The sequence below is a fragment of the Equus przewalskii genome, chromosome 32 (genome assembly GCF_037783145.1).
Source record: "Equus przewalskii isolate Varuska chromosome 32, EquPr2, whole genome shotgun sequence".
NCBI lineage: Eukaryota > Metazoa > Chordata > Mammalia > Perissodactyla > Equidae > Equus > Equus przewalskii.
Window position 1 is genome coordinate 10,757,420 of NC_091862.1, and position 23,439 is coordinate 10,780,858.

The following is a 23,439-nucleotide window of genomic DNA, read 5'->3' on the forward strand; positions in this document are numbered from 1 at the left end:
GTTTTTTGCTTGAGTGCCAGATAAAGTGGCTGGCTTGTGCTTGGTGCCATGTCTTATGAGACGGTTTCAAGCACTAGTGTGATACTCCACATGGTGAGATGGTGGCACCAGGGGAGCAGGCAGGGCCTGAGACTGGGGTGAGGAACCCCAATCACACCTCCCACCCCTGCTCACACTGGGGCACACGCTCACGGAGTAGGATGGCAGCTGTAATGGCGCAAACTATTTCAATAGTTTCATTTTCTCTCCTTCCACACCTTTTACATTGATTGAGTGTACACAAATTAAATTCGAGTAAATTGAAGGCACACATAATGCCACTCCAATGACAATAATTGCAGATGATAATTGCTGAGCCATACTACGAATGAGACACGGGGTCAAGTGGTTTGCGTCAATGATTTCATTCATTTCTCCAATAACCATATGAAATATAGATACGCCCATGATGCTATTCACAAATGAAGAAAATTAACACAAGTAGGTCGGGATTCAAGCTCAAGCAAACTGATCTGAAACTCACATAATTAACCAAGAAAATCTGCTGCCTTCCAAGAAATGACTGCAGAAATAAAATAGATGTAAACAGACAAGTGTTTGTAGAATATGGATCTACGTTTCTGCATCAGTCCTTACGATTTTCTGGAAGAATCTCCTCATTCAGAGAACATCACCGTTCTAGGCACAGGGGATATAAAGTTAAATACAATCCAATTATCCAACTCCTGCACTCAAGCAGCTAACAGTCTGAGTGTGTGTTTGTCTGTGGTGTGTGTGTGTTAGAGGTGGAGGAGCGGGGGTAAGATGAGAAAAAATACAGAAGCAAAAACAAAATGATAACGCACTGTGAAAAGTGCAAGGGAATTAAGCGCAAGTCTGCGTGGGGTGGGGGATGCAGGGGGTCACCGTGGCAGGGGGGTTCAGTGGAAATTTCTTAGGTAGAGCCGCTGTTGGGCTGCAAGCTCAGGAGTCCATGTGGGCAGGCTCGGGGAGCTGGAGTGGAGCGAAGGCTCGGCATTTACCGCCTACGTGACCCCAGGTAAGTCGTTCTCATCTCTGTTTCATTCTCTTCTCTGTAAGACAGGACTAACTCTAACACTGTCTCCTTGAAGAGCTGCCAGTAGGGTTAAATGATATACTACACGTAAAGTACCCCAAACATGGGTGTACAAACGGACAAGTGTCATTGTTGGATGTGAAAAAGGCAGAAGGGTGGGGAGAGAGCACGTGAGGGAGAGGCACAGACGATGGCACAGACAGACAGACTGACATACTCAAGACAAAGTCACTGATGAGCTCCGTGGGGCTGTGAGGTGGGCACAGAGAGAAGAGGCCAGATTCAGCAGGGCCGGGGTATCAGGCTTCCAAGCTTCAGGTTTATTTTGAAGATAAGGAGGCGCTTCTCCTGGTTTTCCAGCAGAAACTGGATTTGATTAGTAACTACAGTCAATATCCAGTGTTTGCTTTTACAATGTGCTAAGCTCAGTTCCAAGTTCTCCGTACTAACTCACTTAATCCTCACATCAAGCCTAGTAAGTGGTCCCTACTATTCTAATCCTCATGTTAGAGATGAGCAACCCAAGGCACAGGATGCTGGGTAGCTTCTCCCAAGGTCACGTGGCTAACAAGTGGAGGAGCCAAGGTCTGCACCCGAGCCGTCTGAGCGCCATGCAGAGCCTGCACACCAGCACCACTGCGGCCTCGCCAATGCTCACGGAAAACCCACTGATGTAACAACACCATCATCATCGTAAAGCCAGGCTTTCTTAAGTCCACACATCCAAGGCTGCATCACCCACAAATCTGCAAGAAATCCAGACTTTTCAACCCTGACTGGGTGCTTGCTCTTTGCTAGGTGCATCCTGTGAGCTTTCTGATTTGTTGCCCTTTAAGTGTACTATTCACGGCAGGTGGTGCAGAGGTCACTGTTCACACAGACCATGGGTGGGCACACTTTCCGTAAAGGGCTGCAGAGTAAATATTTTAGGCTTTGTGGGCCAGATTGGTCACTGTCACAACTAAACTGCCACTGTAGCGCTGATGTGGCCAGAGGTGGTACAGACACAAATGGGAGTATCTGTGTGTTCCAATAAAACTTTATTTACAAACACAGGTGGCGGGCCAAAGTGGGCCATAACCTGCTGACCCTGCTATAGACCAATCTTGGGACACGCTAATAAAGTGCTCCGCCTGCACAGAAAGTGACTTGTTAAAGCCAGCAGCTTCTTTGACCGTAAATATCCACCAGAAGGCTAAAGAAAGGATGAAGAGGAATAACAGAGCGAGGCACTGGCAACCTAAGGACTGGAAAATGGAGAGGGAACAGAAGGAAGGATTTGCCGTAAATTACCTCCGGTGCCACCAAGCTGCATACGAGTCAGTCTTTGACGGCCAGCCCCTCAAATGGAACTGCTTTTTCGTGATACTCTGCCTTTGCAGAAATAATCAAACTTATACAGTTTTCAAGTACAGGGTCAAACATTCACTGTTTATCACAATTATTCACAGAGTTTCAAAGTTCTGCATAAAAAGTTCTTAAGTTGCTTCTGAATCTCCATCCCACGGGACCACACATACGGTCCCCAGTCTGTTTCCCCACCACACCATCTTGGCGTAAAGGGCACCTTATGCTGACGCCGGTTGGGAGGGACAAGAGCAGTGGGCAGGCTGCTGTGTCCGGGCTCTTCCCACACTTTCTCGAAGCACCAGTCCTCAGAACTCTTCTGTGAGCAGAATTAAGACTCCTCCCTGCCCCCTACTGACCTCACATGCCCTCATTTCCAGATTATCTGATAACATCAGTGAAATACAATGCTCCTTTTTGGCTCCTGCTTTTATTAAAAATAAATAAACTCATTCACAGTTTGAATGCAAATGAAATTAATTCACATAGTCATGCTATTACTCCCTAGCTAGTTTCCACCCTTCCCCAACACTTGGTAAGTGACTCATTTGGTGGGAAACTTTATTCAGTGAAAACATATGTACCCTTTGCTTTCGAAGGAAATGAAACAACACTTTAATCTTGTTTTAGAAAACAAGATTTAGACATGGCTATTGCAGACTATGCCCACAACACAGTTTTACTGGAGAAGGGTCCTGATTTTGGTGAACGGTGCTTCTAGTTGGAACAGAGGGATGCTGTCATGCTGGGTTCTTGCGCTTTGGGTTTAACGGGCAGTCAGGGGCTCTATCTTAATGAACACCAGGAAAGACATGACTGAGATGGTCAGTTACCCGGTACCCTATGTCCATCCTTCTCATTCACGGGATGTACTGAAAAGAGACGAAGTGCGTTTCAATAGCTTTGCTCAATTCAGCAGCTGGCCTTCGTCTTACAGCAGGAAGCATTCTGCAGTGGGGTGGAGGATGCATTGGAGCTCAACAACCGTGCACACCCATGCACGCATGCACGCACTTGTACTTAGAAAGGCCCATTGAGAACCGGGCTCCCAGTCTCTTTTTCCTCAATCAGTTGGGTTGATTCCATGAATTGGCACTCAAAAGCACATGTCAAGGGAATATGCTCTAATTATAGAGGTCTCTATTTGGTAGAAGAAATACAAAGTCCCCTTTTCTTCTCCTTGAAACTTTAACGACTTTCCTCATTAAACTCACATGCCTGGATAAAAATGGTTTCTAAAGGCTGTAAGTGGCTTAAGAGGCAGCACCGGGTAAAGCACGGGCTCTAGAATCTGGGTGTGAATACTGGTCCTGACACTTCCCAGCGACATGACTTTGAGCAAGTTTATTTAATCTCTCTGAACAACAGTTTTGCCATTTGTAATGATAATAACGGGGGGGGGGGGGGGAGGCAGAAAGTGACTAGTACAGTGCCAATCATAGTCACCTAAGAAATGACAGCTGCTATCACCATCATCATCAAAAACAGTCACAAAATTATCAGTAACCACTGATATGATCTTTCTCCATAATCTTTTAAAAATGTGTGGAAGGAGTGAAAAATGATTCATGCCCCCTCCAACTCTTTGTCTATGTGATAACATATCTTTCTCCCCAAAATAAATAAAAACCAAATACGTAAGCCAAGCAAAATATAAGAGGAAAAGCCAGGAATGAGAAGTGCAATCTTATTTCCATGTTTCTCTAATAGATTAGTAATTTGTTGGCACTAGCTTTGACAGAAAACAGATGGATCCAGCATTAAGCACAACGAAGGCAGCAGACGCTGGGCCAGCCCACCTCAGCTGGACGGGTCTTGCAGCCAAGTCCAAGAGCCACAGTTTTCAAGTGGGTTCATCTTGGCACACCCGCTTTGGAAAATTGGTCACCGAATGAATTTCGATTTCAACCCACCGGGAGTTATATTCAAGCACCAGATAGAGGAAGCAGGAGCTAGACTCAATTCATGTCACCATTATCATTTTAGGAAGATCACAAACAATTCTTACCTGATTCTAGAATACTTAAATCTGCTAGTTATATCAATATTTCAAGCTTACTGCTTTTATTAAATTATTAAATGTTTCCACTCACATATGAAATTTGCTTCTCAGTTTTGATCATTCAACAATTACTTTTGAACAACTATTACATGCAAGGTTCCTTATTATTCCTCTATGCTGTGGAGGGTAAAATGGTGCACAAATCATAGAAAATTTATTTTTTCCTGGGTAGGAAAAAATAAATGGATAATTAGCTATATATTATGATAAACATATTCGTTAATTAGGGCTAAATATGCATTTATCTTGTTTAGCCAATGATGTGCACCACTTTTTATAGTCATCTACTACATATTATTATTTAACGTCATGTTTATTGAGATAGAATTTACATACAATAACAACCCCATACAGACCTGTAACCACCAGCACGGTCAAGACATGGGATATTTCTCTCATGGCAACAAGCTGCCATTTTGTGGTGGATGTCGTCCCCACGCCTGGCAACCATGGACCTGATTATCTTCCTACAGCTCTGCCTTCTCCACAACGTCACATAAATAGTCACATAGCAGGCAGCCTCCTGTGTCTGGCTCCCTTCACTTAGCATCACGCCTTTGAAATTCATCCACATGGCTGCCCATATCAGTGGTGTGTCCTGTTTTGTTGCTGAGTAATATTCCATTCTGTGGACATTTAGGGGGTTTCCAATTTTTGGCAATTAGGAATAAAGCTGCTAACATTTGCACACAGGTCTTTGTGTGGACGTATGTCTCATTTCTCTGGGTAAACCCCTAGGAATGAGAATGCTGGGTTGTATGGCAAGTGCATGTTTAACTTTCTAAGAAACTCTACCCCAAAGTGTATGAGAGTTCTAATTGCACTACGTCCTTGATACTGCCAAGTTTAAAAAAATACTAGCCATTCCAGTAGGTGTGTAGTGGATATCATTGTGGCTTTCCCTAATCATTTTCGTTTCCCTAATGACAAATGATTTTGAGCATTTTTCAAGTGCTTATTTGCTGGTTACCATGTTTAAGTAAGATCCTTTCTGTGTTGAAAAAAAAAAGTTATATTTCAAAAACCTTCTTCCAACTCTACCTTTCTGCTCAGGCCCATCACACAGCACTGGTCTCTTAGAGGCACTGCTTTAGGAGGGTAACTGGTTGAGTCAGTAAGACCGCAAACACAGGGTCAAAATAAAGCTGACTTACCCCAAGGTGCAGTGACCCTACTATCTGTGGGACTAGAGATAATTTGTTTCATGAACTGATATATAAGGCGCCATATCTTTCCTAGGTTAACATGCATTTTAAAAAGTCTTAAAATGTGAAAGTAATAATAATATTACATAAAGCTTATAGAAGAAGAGGAAAGACCTATTACCTTACAGTATGACTTCAGCATTTCACTTTTGGTAGTTTGTTTCCACGTTACAAAAATTAACTCCTTAAAAAATTTAACTATACGGTAATGCCAGCTCAGTGCAGAACATTCTGAAGCACAGAGAGAAACAGACACAAATGAGCCTTAGCTTCACCTCCCAAAGAGAATTGTTAAGCCTTGAGTAGTCAACCCAATGGCCATCAAGCTTCAAGGCAGGGTCAAGAAGGTGCACCAGTGTCTCTGTGTCTTCATTCACTTAACTAGTTCTTAAGGGCCTCTTAAAGGCCAGCTCTGTGCTAACAGCTGGGGATTCGGCCGTGAATAAAGGCAGAGAGCTTACATTCAGGTGGCAGGATATATGCAAAGAAATAGATCTAGATGCTGTCACGTGGTGCTAAGGACCATGAAGGGAAACAAAGCAAGGAGAACTTAGAGAGCGTGGTGAGGGAGGGCGTCCCTGAGGACAGCTGCTCTGGGGAAGGGAGCCTTGTCCACATCGGCTGCCTCTCTGGGTGGCAGAAGCGCATCTCCAGAGGAACCACCATGACGGAGGCTGACACTATACACAGGCCCAGGGGCACACGGGCACACTCCAATGCCTGGATCTGACTTCAGGGCAGCGAGCGAAGGGAGCACAGGCCCTCATAGAGCAGGGGTACAACCGTCTGCTGTGTGTGACCTTCAGAAGCTACCTGTCACTCCAAAGTTCAGTTTCTTCATCTGTAAACAGGGCATCACACAAGATTATCTATCTCATATGGTTGCTGTGGGGGAAAAGTGATGATTAACAGTAACTATTGTTGGACACTGAAATGATCAGATAGAATCTGTCAAGGAACAGATGGAAATGGTTTCAATATTAAGGTAACTTTTTAATCAATGAAATTATCTTTTTAGCATATATTGTGTCACATGCCTAATTTTACTTTCATGATGCACAGATATTCAAATTTATTTCTCAAACACAGTAAAGTATAAGAAAAACTAAGTGTCGACCAAAAGAATGTAAAAAGGCATGTATTCGCTAGGCAAATTTAGTACAAAACGGTAAAATCTCTACAGTAAGAAAGGAGTCTCAGAGTCACCGATGTCACATGTCGCATGAACACCCATGTCCTCCCCGGGCTCAGAGATGCTGTGCTCCGCACATGCCCCCACACAGACGGCATGGGAACAGCGCCTCCTGGAGGGGGAGCTCTGATCTGCTTCACCTGATGGCCAAGGGACCAGCTACACTTGGAGGAACTCCTCTGAAAGGATGCTCGGTGCCACTCTTACAGGTCCCTAAGCTGTGATTCAATAGGTCATTTCTTTCCAAACAAACATTTGTAAAAGCGGCAGAGCAATGAGGCCAGGAAAAGGCACCTTGCTAAGATGTAAAGTACAGCCGTGCGCCTCATCCTGTGCTTACACACTGCTGTCCACGATTGTCACAATCAAGCCGGCATGAGAGTGAACGACAAAGTTGCAACGATGTGCGTAGTCATCAGCGAGGGGAGTGAATGTCGGCATTCTCGAGTGTGGCTGATTTTAATTAGCAACATAAAATAATTAGCTTCACACTCGTCAAAATTAAAGTTGCTTTATGTATTTTTCTTTTATTAATTTTAAGTTGATTTGTACTTTAAATTTTCCCTACTTCTTTCTTACATCCAAGTTTTGATAAAATCATGATGATTTTCAGTCTGTCCAGAAAAATGTATGCTTAAATCTTGTAACTTGAAGGCTAAATGTGAGTATCAAAAGAAGCTGCATTAACTACCTTTTGCTATAAAATGATCTACTTCAATTTCTGTTTTTTCTGTTAGCAAGATAGAGATTTAGAATATTTCTTTAACAACAAAGCAGCATAGAATACGGAATTAACACTTTTGCCTAGCACTGTCCATTTAACCATAAAATAGGGTTAACAGGAAGCTGTAAATGCACCCAGAGTATTACAACCCATTTTAAGAAGAAAATGAAATGAGTAAACTGAAGAGGGAGTGACCTGCACAGAAACCAGCCTTTGGAAGCCCAAGAACAAGATCTTGTCAATCTGCGGCCACGTCCGGGGGAAAAAAAGATGAATCCATGTGCCAGGCACACCCCGCCTCTGCAGAAGATGGCTGACTTTAGCTTAATTCGATAATAAGACTGAGGTTCTGGACTTAGAAGAGCAGAGACTGAAATCCTGGGTCACAGTGACACCAGGGTTGTCATGGGCCTATAAGGTACTCTCGAGAAGCTGGCAGGGCGCCAGTGAGTGACATTTAAATGTTATCCCTCTTGCACTGAAATAGTGGTAAGATTATCAACGTGTAATTCACTATTTTGGAACAGCATGCATTTCAATGAGATATCATTTAAAGTTCGCCTTTGCTGAATTTTTGAGAAACATATTTTAATGAATGAAGAAAGAAAGGAGACTTCAGATGGCATCTAATATACTTGAGAAAAAAACCTTAAACCCGTCTCAAAAACACCTTTTACCAAGTAATTTAGAAATAAAAGCCTCATCAGACTCACCTAGTTATAAGTCCCCTGCTTACCAAGACACACACCATACAAATTCAGGCAGAAAACCAGGGCTGCGTCAGTGCACAACCTGTGCAGCTGTATGTGGTGGCCCAGACACCACCATTCAAGTGAGTGATAACTGAGGGCTATCTAGACTCAGAATGATTGCTAGCTGCCCAAGGTAATCCTGTTTATTCAGAGCAATACTAAGGCTAGACCCTCACTTTTTGCAATTAGTGACAAATACGCAAAAAAATATTTGTGGACAGACAGAGTGACAGATGCTGTTCTAGAGAACACGAAAGCAAGTAAGATAGTCTTTGCCCTTAAGAAATATAAAGGCTATGAAGATAAAATTGATTTCAGCTCTCTTTTTTCCATACAAATTCCTTTATTGATAATTAACACATCACTTACATAATTCCTTTCGTTTTATTAAACCAAGTCCCCACGGCCCTCTCTACTTGCAAACACTTTGTAAGGGGAGTTATTATATGTGCTTGCTTGAAGGTAGTAAAGTACTATTTCAGAAAATACACTGCAATTAAACATTTTTATACATTTAGATTGGCTTCATCTCATTTGTATATTTAATAATTCAGATTTTACAGTATTAATATACATTTCTAAGATATACCCCTTCTTAACTTGGCAGGATATTTTTTTTTTAATCTCTTTAGCATTTCTGAGCCTCTATTCCTAAAACGTTCCTGCTCCTTGAAGGCAAGTAGCTTGTCTCTTGTTCCCCTGGTGGCTCACTGAAGGAATCAGCCGGCGAGGAGGGGGCACGTGGGAGGCGTGGGAAATGCCGTTAGTGACTATGTCAGTGGCCTCTAAGGTCTCCCATGGTTTGAACCCTGGCTCTGACACTTACTAGCTGTGGGATCGTGGGCAAACGACTTAACCTGCTCATTTGCAAAATGGGGATAATGTCACAGGCTTCCCGTTAAGAAAATGGGCCACGCTGTCTGAATTTGAACCCTGCCTTGACCACTGCGTATCCTGGTGAAGTTGTTACCTGCTGTTGGCCTCAGTTTCTTCCTCTGTCAAGTGGAATAATAACAGTACCTATCACACAGCACGTTGTGAGGATTAAGTGAGTTTCTTATGAGACCACTTAGAACAGGACCCGGGACACAGTAACATTTAATAAATGTTGGTTGTTATTACTAATAACAATTTTGGAGAAGCTGCTCCTGACAATAAAATGGTTGGCAAAAAGAGATAAAATATTTTCTCCTGAGAGCTCTTAAAAGCAAAATAAACCCAGAACAAAGTCATCTAGTTAGCAAGAGAAACAGGAGCCGAGACGGATGGCGTCTGTGGGTCACTGCACAAGCCAGTCTTTCCAGAGACATCAAAGCGTGTAAGACAAAGACGCAAGCTGAATATTTTACCAATAACTCTAGTAGTTAATTAAGAGAAAGAAGAGAAAGAAATACTTCATTTGGGTCCCTGTTTAAAAGGATCAGTAAGAGAAATGTGCAGGCAAGAACATTTCTGAAACTGAGCGACCCATGTTGGCAGCGTGATTTGCCGTCATGTAGTGTTTGCTGAGGAGAGGAGGACGCCAGAGGAAAGGCGACAACTCTGATCTGAACAGAGCAGCAGGGCACACACAGCATTGGGAGCAGTCAAGGAACGCAGGCGGGCACACACTTCAGTGGAATGTGCTGGAGAAGCCTCGTGGGAGAAGGAGAAAATGGCAGAGAACATGAATATGCAGGCGCCTTTTTTTCCCTAAGTTAGAAAGTGCTCAGTATGGATATTACCCTCCTTATTGTAAATGGTTTCTAATACCAGCCTAAACTCAGTATTATGCCTTAGAAAACCCCCAAACGCAAAATCTTCCTGACGATACAACCAAAACGTCACCCAGTGGATCCACGGGCAGCATTAATATCAGAGGCCCCGGAGCCGAAGTGAAATTTAGACTCATAGAACATTAGAATGAGAAGCAACTTCCAAGGTAATAGAATCTAATTTTTTCATTTTCTAGAGAAAGAGTAATTCCCAGAGAGTAAGCAGTTCTCCAAGGACACACAGCCGTTTGGAGGAGAACACTCACAGGTTCAGTGCTTTTCCATCATGACAATGTTCAACAATTCTGGAAAACTGAGGGTTCTATTCAGAAAAGAAATCCATTCTGCAGAAATTACTTTCCTTGCCATTAACTCCTATAGTGTAAGCGTTTTCTTAGTCATTCTCAAAAGACTCATCAGATGGTCCCGGCTCCATCTTCCCTTATTACGAGAGCAGCAGAGGATGAGGTTGCAAAGTGAATGATTTAAGAGTAGAGACCCATTTCGAAAATTACACAAAGCCCTATGAGTTTTAATGGTGAAGTCCCAGACCTTCGGCCAACCCCGATTCTGGGAACAAGGCTCTGACCTTGTCTCCAATTACATTCTGAGCAAAAGTCCACATTTTCTCTGCCTATCGCAACTTATAAATTGCTTTTCCAACTTTCACTGACGTTTTCTTCTTTTCACAACAGTCAAAGAAACCCAGTTCTGAAGACACCCACCGTGCCGAGTGGGGGCCGGGGCCAGGGGCTCTCTCCCAGCTGAGACTCGCCGTCCTGCCTCTGCTCAGCCACAAGTGGCTACAGGTCACAACTCCCTGGGGCTGACAGGGGACAGGGCAGACGGTGACTGTCAGTTGGGACTTACATTCCTAGGGCTTACTGGAATTAATAACATGGAAAGCATTCATGACACGGCATAAGGGAATCAAGCAAAACACAAAGTGTACAGCCACTCTGACAACACACCTGTGGACAAAGGCAGAAAGGGCTGTGGAAAAAGCTCTTTGTTCTGGGTGTTCTAACAACTTTTCTAGTATCAGAAATAGCTGGAATGCAAACTAATGACACCATGTAAGGCAAGGAAATGATGCTACATTGGTAGTATTGCAAGCGCTTAACAGCTTTCAGGAAGCGATCTTCAAAAAACAAGATAATAGGTTCATAACTCAATTTTCAACCTGTGAAGTCCTAAACAGAAAGGAAAGCTTTTCTGAGAATCACCGGGTAAAAAGCTGAGAAGGGCTTGGGCCTCCTCACAGAACCGTCTGGTCTCGTAGGCACTCAGTGGCAGGAGAGGATCAACATGGCATGGTTCACTAAACAGACGCAAACGCCTCTAAAAATAATAAGCCCTCATTTAACATAAGGAGACATGACTTTGTGGTGGAGGTGGTAAACATTTTCCTACAATTTCCTAGTGGGCATCCTCTTCACTCAGAACATTCCTGGTACTTTCAGAAGTGAGGAAACTCTGGGAATTGTGCCAGATTATCTCATCCTCTCTAAATTATCCATTAATGTCTAATTTAAATAAACAAAATATAAAGAATGTGCTAAATTCAAATGTCTTATTGCCAAAAGTGACTTAGAAAAAAATGTATATACATCGGGTTAAAAATCTTGATGTTAGGCTTCCACATGAATAAGACAAAACAGACACCAACTTCTAGGAAGGCAGAACGTAAACAGTGCATTTTGGGCAAGGTTCCACTCATTTTTCTATTCTTTCCTGATCTTCCTGTTTGAAAGACGTGTCTATTTCAGGCTTTGTCCCGTTTCTAAGAATAAGACTGGTGATGACTGGGAAAAATTTATCAGATAGAGCACTTTGAAGAGAAACCGGGAGAAGATGTAACAGGACGACATCCTTCTGAGTAGCGAGCACATTGTTATAAAGATAATTACGGAGAGAGAGACGGCAAAATCTGAATTCAGCATAACGAAACCCAAGTTTTAAAACAGAAACTTTTCGAGGAGAAGGCTTGTGTCTTTTTCTCAACAAGCATTTAGAACTACATCACAGAAACAAGGATTCACTCCTTTACTAATAACACGTGTATGAAGAGAACTTACCGCGGCGTCTGATGCCCGAATGCTTAACGAACAGCTGCCACAATTATTCTTCGCCTCACTGTGGGCAACTGAAGGACTGTGCGTTTGCATCAACCTCACAAATCTGTCAGCTTACAAATAACGGGGGTCTAAAAAGATTTTTATAAAATGAAGATCTTGAAGGACTAATTTATCAACAAAATTTCTGCAACCTACTGCGATGCATTTTGGAGAAACTTTTTTTCTTTTTTTTTACCTTGTGGTCCATACTGGCTCATCTGTGGACCGTAAGTTCCACTTGAGTTACTCTGCTGAAAGCTACTGATTCCAGGATGCATCTGGCCTCCAGGAGAAGGATGAGGTGACATGGATGGTGCTGTCTGTTGAGGTCCATATTGAGACATCTGAGGGTTTCTTTGTGTGCCTGCCATAAAACCTAAGTGGGAAATAAACGGAAATATATAAATGCAGGTGACAAAAATAGACACGGAATTGTGTGGAAGGTGAGTGGGGAGAAGGTTGGTGCTGTGGGATTCCCCGAAAGAAACATCTGAAGACACCTCAAGCCCAGTGGGGAGGGTTTGCAAGGGCCCCCCAGGGCTACCCTCGTCCTATCTCTGGAGTCTCATTAGAGATCCTGGGAGCCCAGTGGATCGTGGACTTGAACTATGGAAAGAAGAGGAAGAAAAGGCAAGCAACTTGGACCTCTCTTATGGATGAGGTCCCTATGAAAAGCAACAGTAAGAGCTGGGACCCCTGAACCGCAAGCCCTCCATTCTTGCCAGGATGGACACGATGTGCACGCCCCCTCAGAGCCTTGGCTCACTCTCTGACCTCTGGGATGCATGTCTCCGGCCACTTAAACATCCCACTCCTCTCAGGCCCAGGCCGACGCCCAGCTCTCTCCTGCACATCACTGGTTTTCTCCCCTCGAATCTCCTAGAGCAACAGTTGTTCACCTCAACTCCTAACGGCACTGCAGACCAGACCTACGAATCCCTGACTCATCCCATCCCTTACGGGTACAGTGTAAACACTGGAGGGTCTGAAGTGCACTCTGCTATTGACTTCCGCCCGCAAACTGTCCTCTGGCGCTTTCCCCAGCCCTGCCAAGGCACCACCTTCACGTCAGAAACCCCTCATGCCCGCGAGTCCTTTCTCCCTCCCTTCTTTCCTGTAGCAGCGATGGATCCATCAGCACACCCCGTGGCCTCTGCTTCTGAAGTGCCTCTCGAGCCGCTCCTCTTTGCCATCTCCACATCTACAGAAGCCTCGCCCGGCCACCCCCCTGTCCCTGCACACTGCCAGGGTCCACCTCATCTCCCTCTCAGCCTCACCTCCCCTTTTGCTCCTTTTGGTTCGCTTTTCACAAAGCTGCCAGAATTACCTTTCAGGAATAAAAAAAGGAATTAGTGCCTATCCTTCCTGCATAAAACCCTTCAAGGCTTCACACTGAAGCTGTGAAGACATGCCAACGTCTGCCTCTGGCCGGTGAAATCTTCTGTGGTCTGGTGTTGCCTTTCTTGCTTTAGCCACTTCCTACAGTTTTCGCTCCTTCTCACCACCCTCTGTGTCCACTGGCTCCTGAAAGTTCCTGGAAGGTACCAGCAAGCTCCTTCCCTCAATACAGCCTCTCTCTCCTGCTCCCTCTTCCTTCTGCCTGCTGGTCCCTTCTCGTCCTCTAGGTCCACCTCTCTGATCGCCCAACCTGAACGGGCACACTCCCTTGGTGTTTCTCACCCACTTTTCTTCACAGTTCTTTTCATAACCTGTAATTATCTTTTAAAAAAATTTTTGCCTCACTTATTATCTCTCTTCCCCACTACACATAAGCTCCAGGGGGACAAGGGTCATGTCTGTGCTCAGCGTTGCTTCTCAAACACCCAGCAGAGTGTCTGGCACATGGCAGCTATCAAAAACTCGTTTTTGAATGAATGGAGATTAAATTCCTCATGCACTCAACAGAGTGCTGAGCACAGCGTAGTAGGTGCTTGGCGGCTACTTATTCCAAACAGATAAAGAGAATGCATCCTTAAGTTACGCACAACTATAATGTCAAGGTACATCCACGTATCAGTCGTTCAGGCAAATATAAGTGAGTACAGAGGATGAGCTGTGGAATGCTCATTTAGACAAAGAGCACCCCAAATCAAGACAGATACCTAAGAAGAAGCTAATATCATCAAACCAGCATACTAACGAAGAGCAGCGTTGAAAACCAACTCTCAGAACCCAGGAGTTGGGTTGGCGAGAGCTCACAGGCGACAGGTCAGGGCCCTAGCATGCTGAAGAGTGCAGACAGGGCAGGGGGCTGCCCACCCCAGAGGAGCTCCTTGAGCGGTAGCTTCCAGAGAGTCTCCTGAGGTGGCCAAGGCTAAGACGATGCTCAGGTCAAGGTCAGTGTAAACTTACGGAGTTAAATGGTGCAGGGCATTTACAAAGTCACGGTTTACGTTTCAGTAAGAAAAAAAAAAGGATCTTTTAACCCTGCTTGTGTCTAGAGAGACAGACATGAAATAACAGTAAGTAGAGCTGTTCCCTATTATCCTATTTCATTTATTTATAAAGATAAGCCTTATGAAATTGGGCTCAATTGGCAGCTCCCAGATATAAATCATCCTAGAAAATGTTTGCTTTTTCAAATCTGAAAACAAACAGAAATCAGAGCACTAAAATTACTATAAATGATTGCATCTTAAGATGTTACATGAAATATTTATCTAAGCCTTACTACAAAATTCTCAAGAGTTTCGTAGAGTCCTGTTTAATAAAAATGTGTTTCAATTCCGTACAGATTGTGCGGGATTTTCTTTCTCTCGGAGAATGACTGTTTTCTTCTTCTTTCATTAAGGAAGATAACACAGGTCCTTTAATGAGCATTAAATGTCACTTCAACCACGGAAGTGTCCGTGATCAGAACCTCTGATAACAGGTAGAGTACATCCTTAAGTTATTCTTGCCTCTGGGACACTTACTACAAGCTTAAGGTTTGTTCCATGAGCTCTAAGAATTACCTGGGCAAGTTATTTCTTTTTTTCCTTTTTGGCAAGGAAGATTGCCCCTGTGCTAACATCTGTGCCAATATTCCTCTATTTTATGTGGGGCACTGCCACAGCATGGCTTGATGAGCAGTCCGCAGGTCCATGCCCAGGATCCTAACCTGCAAACCCTGGGCCACCAAAGTGGAGCACACAAACTTAACCACTCTGCCACCGGGCCAGCCCCATTTCTTTATTTCTATTTACTTGGTCCTTAAAAACACATACGCCGTGTTCCACTTGAACTGTCTCACTCATCACTGGCATTTTGCAGAAAATCAAGTTTGTGAAAAGGCTCTAAAAGAGGTAGAATGTTAAGGCTCATTCAAATGGAATGTGTCACAGCATCAAATTCCACAACTTAGGGACAAGGTTCTATGGGGTATGGAATCCACGTCCTTCTATGGAAATTAAAACTGGAAAGCCACCTTTTTCTCAGTGTGTGTTTGCAGTGGCACCACCTTACCAGGGCTTCTGGAAATCTTGTTTTATACGTTAGGTGAGACTCGCCCCTTTCCCTGTACCCCCAAGAGGATAACAGGAGAAGGCCCACATCACAGTCTCGTTTGTGTCACTAGCTCAGACTCTAGCAGGGGAGACAGAAATGTACACAAACAGATTGCAGAGTCTACCGAATTGATCCAACTGGCTGTGTGCCCTTGGGCCAATCATAATGTATCTGAGCCTCAGTTTCCTCATCTTAACACGAAGATGAGGATGCTGTAAGATCAGCTGAGACAACATGCGAAAGTGTTCCGTAACCTGTAATGTGACGTACAAAAGATGATAAGGATAATTTCCTGGTTTATAAACTGCCACAAGCATCTTTTAACTCCTCAATGCCCCACACATTCAGACGCAGTTTCCAGCTAGAATGACCGAGCTAGTTTTTATTTCTACATTTGTTTTTTATTTAAATATATGGAATCCACATTACTCCGGTACTTGCGTAACTGTGTTCAAATTCCAAAAGGTTAAAAAGGGTACACATATCCTCATCTCCTACCACAGAATTCCCTTTGCCAGAGGCAATTGTTTTTAATGATATTTCCAGAGATATTTTACAATTTGATTCTGTATTTCTCTTATCACGAGTAAAGTTCAACAGCTCTTTTTATTTCCTTTTCTAGAACTGTTGCCCATTTTTCTACTGGTCACTCTCTGCCTTGACTATGAAGCATTTCCTCTTGCAGACACAGCTCCTGTTAGCAAATAGTTGTATGGCTCCCTGAAGCTCTTGTGTCCGCAATCCTGTGGAAAGTGGTCTTTCGGGCTGATGAACACTGGCAGACACCAGAGACTGGCTTAGCAGGAAAGCGATATGCTGTGACTCGCATTTCTGAAAGCTAAATCTACGGTAATGTGCAGCATGAGGAAAGGACCGAAGGAGAGTCAGGCTAAAAGTTAGAAGACCAGTTAGAAGGCAGGTAAAGTGTCACATGATACATAGTCACAATTAAATGCCAGCAGTAACCCTACTCGAAAAGGCTTCCATTATGGATATAATCATATTTTTCAAAGGTTATTGGATATTGTCATAATCTAAATAAATGGATGAAAAGTCAGAAGACAGAAGTTAGCTAAAAAAGAAGTGTTTCTACTTTTCATCCTAAAGACAGAAACTCTGCATGTCTATTATTTGTTTCCTCATCTGTAAAATGGGGACAATTGATATCTACATCACTGGACTGTTGTGGGGATTAAATGAGATAATACATGCCAAACAGAGCAGTGCCTGGCACACAATAAGCTTTCAAAATCACTAGCTATTACTATTGTTACCTAGTCAAGAAGGGGAAGTGAGGGGTTGGCCCAGTGGCGCACTGGTTAAGTTTGCACATTCCGCTCTGGCGGCCCGGGGTTCACTGGTTTGGATCCCAGGTGCGGATATGGCACCGCTTGGCACGCCATGCTGTGGTAGGTGTCCCACATATAAAGTAGAGGGAGATGGGCACGGATGTTAGCTCAGGGCCAGTCTTCCTCAGCAAAAAGAGGAGGATTGGCAGCAGTTAGCTCAGGGCTAATCTTCCTCAAAAAAAGAAAAAAAAAAAAGAAGGGGAAGCAAGAGGGATAGCGTGGTATAACAGCAAGGGCTAGGAGGTTAGCCCTGGCCTTCCATCTCTGTCATGCAGAATACAGCAATTAGCCTAAACTTTCTGATCTCAGTGGGGAGGACACGCAATACTGATGGGGCACGTCTAGCCCGAGTTCTCTAGGATTCTGGCTTAAACATTCTTTTTTTTCTAGAAAAAATTTAATTCAGGTCTGTAATTCCCATGGATCTTTATTTGCGGTATTCTTTATTTTGTTATGATTTGTTTTAACCTTTGTTTTGAATCAAATAAATGCTGAAATGTTTGCAAAGACCAAATTTCAACCAAGAATTTTCTACCTATTTATGGTGACATATTTATTTGACTATATTTTGCTTCTTTTAGGAAGTTATTATAAAATGGCAGCTTGTAACATAGTTTGTGAATAGGAAAACTGACAGCTGACAGAATGAAGCTGCTTTTTTAGAAAGGTGTGAAATTCTTCTAGTTACAAGCCATTTGAGTTTCGAAAACCAAACTTTCTAGTAAGAGAAATTTACAAAGTATGAAACGAATTTCCTGTGTATTACAAAAGCATATTGAATTACTAGATGTATTATGATATTATATGCCCCAAACAAATATCTAACAAGGGAAAATTCAAACTGTGGAAAAAGTACTAAACTATATAATTATTATGTGCCTTATATAAAAGGACTTACCAAAAAATCATAGAAACTCCAGATGAAAATATTATTGGTACATTTCATCCGTGAAATAAATCCATCGAAGGTTTACATAAATTAATCTACTATTTTTGAGTCCTTCATTTCACGTGTATACACTCATAAACACTCGTGCTACCACATTCCAAAGGAAGAGAGGCACATTTCTGATATGAGAAATCAGAGCTGTCCTTTAGGAAAAAAAATAAAGAGCAAAAGCTCTGTTCTCAGAGAAACGGTAATCTAACGTAAGAGGTAACACACACACACGGTGCATCTGTCTGCAGCCAGATGTGGGTTAGAGGCTGCTTCTCCCATCCACCGTGGGGCCAACGGGCTCTCTTGTATGAAACCGTGAATGCACTTCTTGCCCTGCCTTACACGATTGTTCTGAGAGTAACAAGAAAACACGCAAAAGTGCTTTTCCAAACTGAAAAAACACCATGAAAATGCCATACGAAGGCATTATTACTATCGCCTTTTTATTGTTTTTTTGCTGAGGAAGATTTTGCCCTGAGCTAACATCCGGTGCCAATCTTCCTCTTTTTTTTTTGTTTTAAAGATTGACACCTGAGCTAACGTCTGTTGCCAATCTTCTTCTTTTATGTACTTTTCTTCTTCTTCTCCCCAAAGTGCCCCCCGCACATAGTTGTATATTCTAGTTGTAGGTCCTTCTGGTTGTGTAATCTTCCTCTTGTTTTGATTGAGGAAGACTAGCCCTGAGTTCACATCTGTGCCAATCTTCCTCTATTTTGTATGCGGGATGCCACCACAGCATGGCTGACAGGTAGTGTAGGTCCGTGCCTGGGATCCAAACCTGCGAACCCAGGCTCACCGAAGCGGAGCGTGTGGAACTTGATCCACTTGGCCATGGCGCCGGCTCCCTACTATCACCTTTTTAGAGATGCTTCAAGCTCTCCTTCACCGTCTGAGTTCCAGTCTAAGCTATCACACTGGCAACTCAATCTACATACTGTAATGTCACACAAACCTTCTACTGGCATGCCCCAATTTTACTCTGGCATTCATGGAATGTGGTAAGAATAACAGGGCATTAAAAAAAGTAAAAGAGGCGCTGGCCTGGTGGCATAGTGGTTAAGTTTGCATGCTCCACTTTGGTGGCCAGGGGTTTGCAGGTTCAGATCCTGGGTGTGAACCTACACACTGCTCGTCAAGCCATGCTATGGCGGCATCCCACATACAAAAGGTAGAGGAAGATGGGCACAGATGTTAGCTCAGGGCCAGTCTTCCTCAGCAAAAAGAGGAAGATGGGTAACAGATGTTAGCTCAGGGCCAATCTTCCTCACACACACACACAAAAAGTAAAAAGATGTGGTCCTTGTCCTTGAGGAACTTAAAATTTAGTTGAGAAGAAGATAAAACCTACCAAGAGGGAACAAGGACAAACTGAAATTACGAAGCAAGTGAACCAGGTACTGGGATGTAAACAATGAGCGAAACAGATATGGCATCTGCCCTCAGGAGCTTACAGTCCAGCAGCAGAGACAGACACCTGACGAGTAACTAAACGTGGGAATATGATGAGAGTAAGAAAACGAAAGCTCAGGGGCCATGAGGGCACACGAGGAGGCCAAGCTCAGACTGGGGACGAGAAAGGTTTCCCTGAAGAAGCCCTGTTGAAGCCGAGACCTCTCTGACGTGAAGGAACAACCCAGGCCAATCTAACGAGGCCAAGACCACTTCTGAGACCCAAGGAAGACAAAAAAATGTCCGACTAGCAAAAGTGAATGCCACATGCTCCCTCCCGAAAGCTAAAGGTCCTGCCTTCAGCCAAACCCTGGTGGTCACTGTCGACTCTTTCATTTGGTCAGTTCTTTTCAATGGTTCATTTACCATTTTCCCCCTTTCTCGAAGCCCTCCTCTAGCCCAGCTCCTGTCAACAAACGACCACTCGCACCAGAGGAAAGGCAGCCTCACCTCTTCCAACGTCCTGCCTGTTACCTACGAACATCCACATCCATGCCCCATCCATCTCAGGACATCTGCTCATGTGCAAGGCTGGTACCTTCACTGATGCTCTGAATCCCATCCTTTCTCATCTCTCCACAGTCTGTCATCAGTGTGTGTTCGAAAACCAGTCACTGACTCTTGACTGCTTCACAGAATGAAGTTGAAACTTACTAGCCCCACATACAAATCTTTTCAAAGTGTGGACTGACCTATTTCTCTAGCCCCATCATGGCTACATGGCCATCATGGTGCACCCATTCCGTTTCAGTCACTCAGACACGGTCACCTCCCTGCAGGCAGCAGGTGGCTTTAAACCTGCAAGTCTTTGCCCATTCGTTCACTGAACACATTTATTGACCACCTCTCATGTTCTAGGCAACGTGCTCCTCTCTTCACTGGTCTAATAACAGCTGGCATTTATAAGCAGATACTATGTGCTCATTTAAAACTTCAAACACCTACGAAGACACTGAGGTTCACAGAGGTTAATTTGCTGAGGCCACTTTCAAACATTTTTTTTTTTTTTACCACAATCCATAGCTAAGAATTATATTTTATATCATGATTCAATGTGTTTATGTGAGTATACGTGTGTTTACCTAGCCACATGTAGTATTCACACATGCACTGTATGTTTCACAAAGCAATTTCTATCCTTATTATGTGCAATACACTCTGAAATTTTACATTTTTTTCAATTAAAAAAGCCCACTAACAGGAGGCACAGTTTGAAAACAAAACACTAGATTGTGTCCTTTACGGAACACAAGGCCACCCCCTTCCACGTGACTGATGTGCTCCTGTCCCACCTGGCCCCCTCCGGCTGCCTTCCATGGCATCCCCTGGCCGTGCAGACAAGCTCTTTGCTTCCATGCTTGGAAAGCACCACGTCTGTCAGCAGAGGTGGAGTAGTTATCACCCTGCTGTCGTGTTTTGCTGGTGTCGCTGTCTCTCCCCCGACTGTGAGCTCCGGGACTTTAAAAGCACACTCTCTCCACGTCTGTGTGCTCAGGACCCAGCGAGGTGTCCGGCACCGAAGTGGAACCAGATATATGTTTTTAATGAACAGGAAAACATCTGCATTCAGAACTCATTGACTTTTACTTTACGAAAACAGTTTAATAAACGTGACGGTCTGGCGCCTTATTTCACGGTATATTTGAGGAACCCTTTCCAGAGAAAGGGAGACAGCTATTCGAGGAAGGAACAACTGACAGCCGACAGCCGAAGGCATCCGCTTTGTCCGTCTCCACCACTGCAGATTCACGTTTTGGCTTCCCCACTTATAGTTTGGTGACTTCAGGCTGTTTAGTCAGTTTAGTTGGTGAACAGTCAAGCTTCAGGGTCCTTTCCTGAAAACTGTGGATGAGCCCTGAGCCCACCTTGTACGATTAAAGGAGAAGATGGACGGAAAGCATGTCTGCTCAGATTAGAGGCTCCGTCACTGAGAGCTATTATTATTCATACTATTTTTAATACAACCCACCATTTGCTTCCTGTCTGAATGACCTCAAGTTTCCAAGCTAGCCTCCCGTTGCCGCTCCCCTGCAAACCAGCCCCCACAGGGAAGCTGCAAAGTGCTGCAAATCCCCGGAGCGTGTTTAATTCACTGAGGTGACGAATGCCACCCCCTGTGAGCTCCTGGCAAACGGCCCGATGGCCCCGCCCAGGCAGCATGCAGCTCAGTGTCGCCATGCGTGCCTGCCACTGTACCCCCCTCCACCAGAGCCCATCACAGCAAATGGGGGGGCTCTTCTCACTCTGGTGACTCTCCAGAAACCAGTGCCCTTTCCCAGATAGCTAGTTCCAGAAAGAATCGGCCGGCCGTGTTGTTTGGCTCTGAAAAGCCAAGCTTGTCAATTTCAGGCCGTTTAGCCAACAACGCCAGTGCTGATTAGCTGCGAGGGGCACGAGACCCACTGTGCATCCTTCCTGACCTGGCACAGGCCCCAGCGTTGCCTATTGAGAGCGAGCGAGCGAGAAATCAGGATTCCTGTCAAGGGTCTGAACGGATCCTCATGGTAAAGAGCAAGGATCTAGACTCTCCCGGGTCACAGCACCCATGACAATGACTAGCTGCGTAAACATTGATGCAACGCATGAAGCAATCCACTAGGTCTTTTTGTGGGGTTTAAAGGGAGATCAGAGGCTGAAATAAAACTATTCTCTTTTTAGCTGTAAAGAAAAACACCCAAGACCTTGGGTCAGGATCCAGGAGGATTGTCCTTCTGCTGCCAGCTTGTCACTGTGCTCTGGAGCCCATGTGACAAAAGCCCCATCTCGGCCAGGCTTGTTTTCACCATCTAGTAAGATGCGGACAGTTGCCCTAAAATTTATTACACAGGCATACAGCATGAATTTAGACATTTAATTACCATCTGATAATTTTTTTTTTTGAGGAAGATTAGCCCTGAGCTAACATCTGCCACCAATCCTCCTCTTTTTGCTGAGGAAGACTGGCCCTGAGCTAACATCCATGCCCATCTTCCTCTACTTTATACGTGGGAAGCCTACCACAGCATGGCTTGCCAAGTGGTGCATAGGTCCACCCCTGGGATCCGAACCAGTGAACCCCAGGCTGCCGAAGCAGGGCATGCAAACTTAACCGCCATGCCACTGGGCCTGCCTGACAATTTGACAATTTTTTGAATGCCATATTCTAGGTATCCAATAGCTAAAGGTAGGACTGGCAGTGGGGTTGCCAGGACCCTGCCTGGAGTCACTCAGTCTGCACATTAAATTAAGGATTGTTTTCTTTAGGGTCAGTCTCCTACGGATATTCATATTAGTATCAATGGAAAATTCCTGGACAATCTGTTCTTACTGCATGGAAAAATAAGTCAAGTCTAGAGAAAACACTACTTCAGTTTCTACTATTGAGACCAGTATTAAAGACTAAGCCAGAGAGACATTTTTCTTAATTTTTAAAAAAATCATTTCATTGCTGTCTTGGAAAATTAGCCTACCAGAGAATTAGCATTTCTAAAATGTTTACCTACATTATTATTAGACAAGTGAGTTTTCAGGACCTTTCAAATATTTCCTTCAGCACTGTACTACTTGTGGCTTATTAAGTGGACATTTTTCCTGGTTTTAAAAAAATGCTGTATGAGTCTCTTATTTGTAAAAAAGAAACTTCTAATAGAAAAGAAAGATACAGTGTTACCATTTAAACCTTAGCAGATCAAAAAAATTTAAAGGTAACTCATTTACGTAATCGTTATAAACAAATCACATTTTCCATATAAGAGATGAAATGAAGACAGAATATTTTTATGCAGCAGGAATGAGGAAAAAGTTGGTACTGGACAAGACAGAGATATAGTTTATCTTTAGAAGTACTTCAAAAATTCTCAAAAATAGAATGAAATTGTATTTGATTGAAAAAGCAAACTTAGGCCTTAGGGCGTATTTGGGGGGACACGATATATGGGAAAACTGAGAAGAAAGCTCCACGAAGCCAAAGCGGCAATGACAGGTTGTCACAACTCCAGAACAGTCACTGATGGGTAAAGGACCATC

The 23,439-nt window shown here is 43.8% G+C and overlaps 1 protein-coding gene across 27 annotated transcripts in view; it reads right to left on the minus strand.

Moving 5' to 3' along the window:
- Positions 1-23,439, minus strand: part of ARID1B (AT-rich interaction domain 1B) — a 413,537-nt gene that overhangs the window by 60,137 nt on the left and 329,961 nt on the right. For all 27 annotated transcript variants that reach the window (XM_070603126.1, XM_070603109.1, XM_070603106.1 and 24 more), the window contains one exon: positions 12,407-12,586. In XM_070603126.1, coding sequence (XP_070459227.1) covers positions 12,407-12,586 — 180 coding nt within the window. The remainder of the gene's footprint in view (positions 1-12,406; positions 12,587-23,439) is intronic.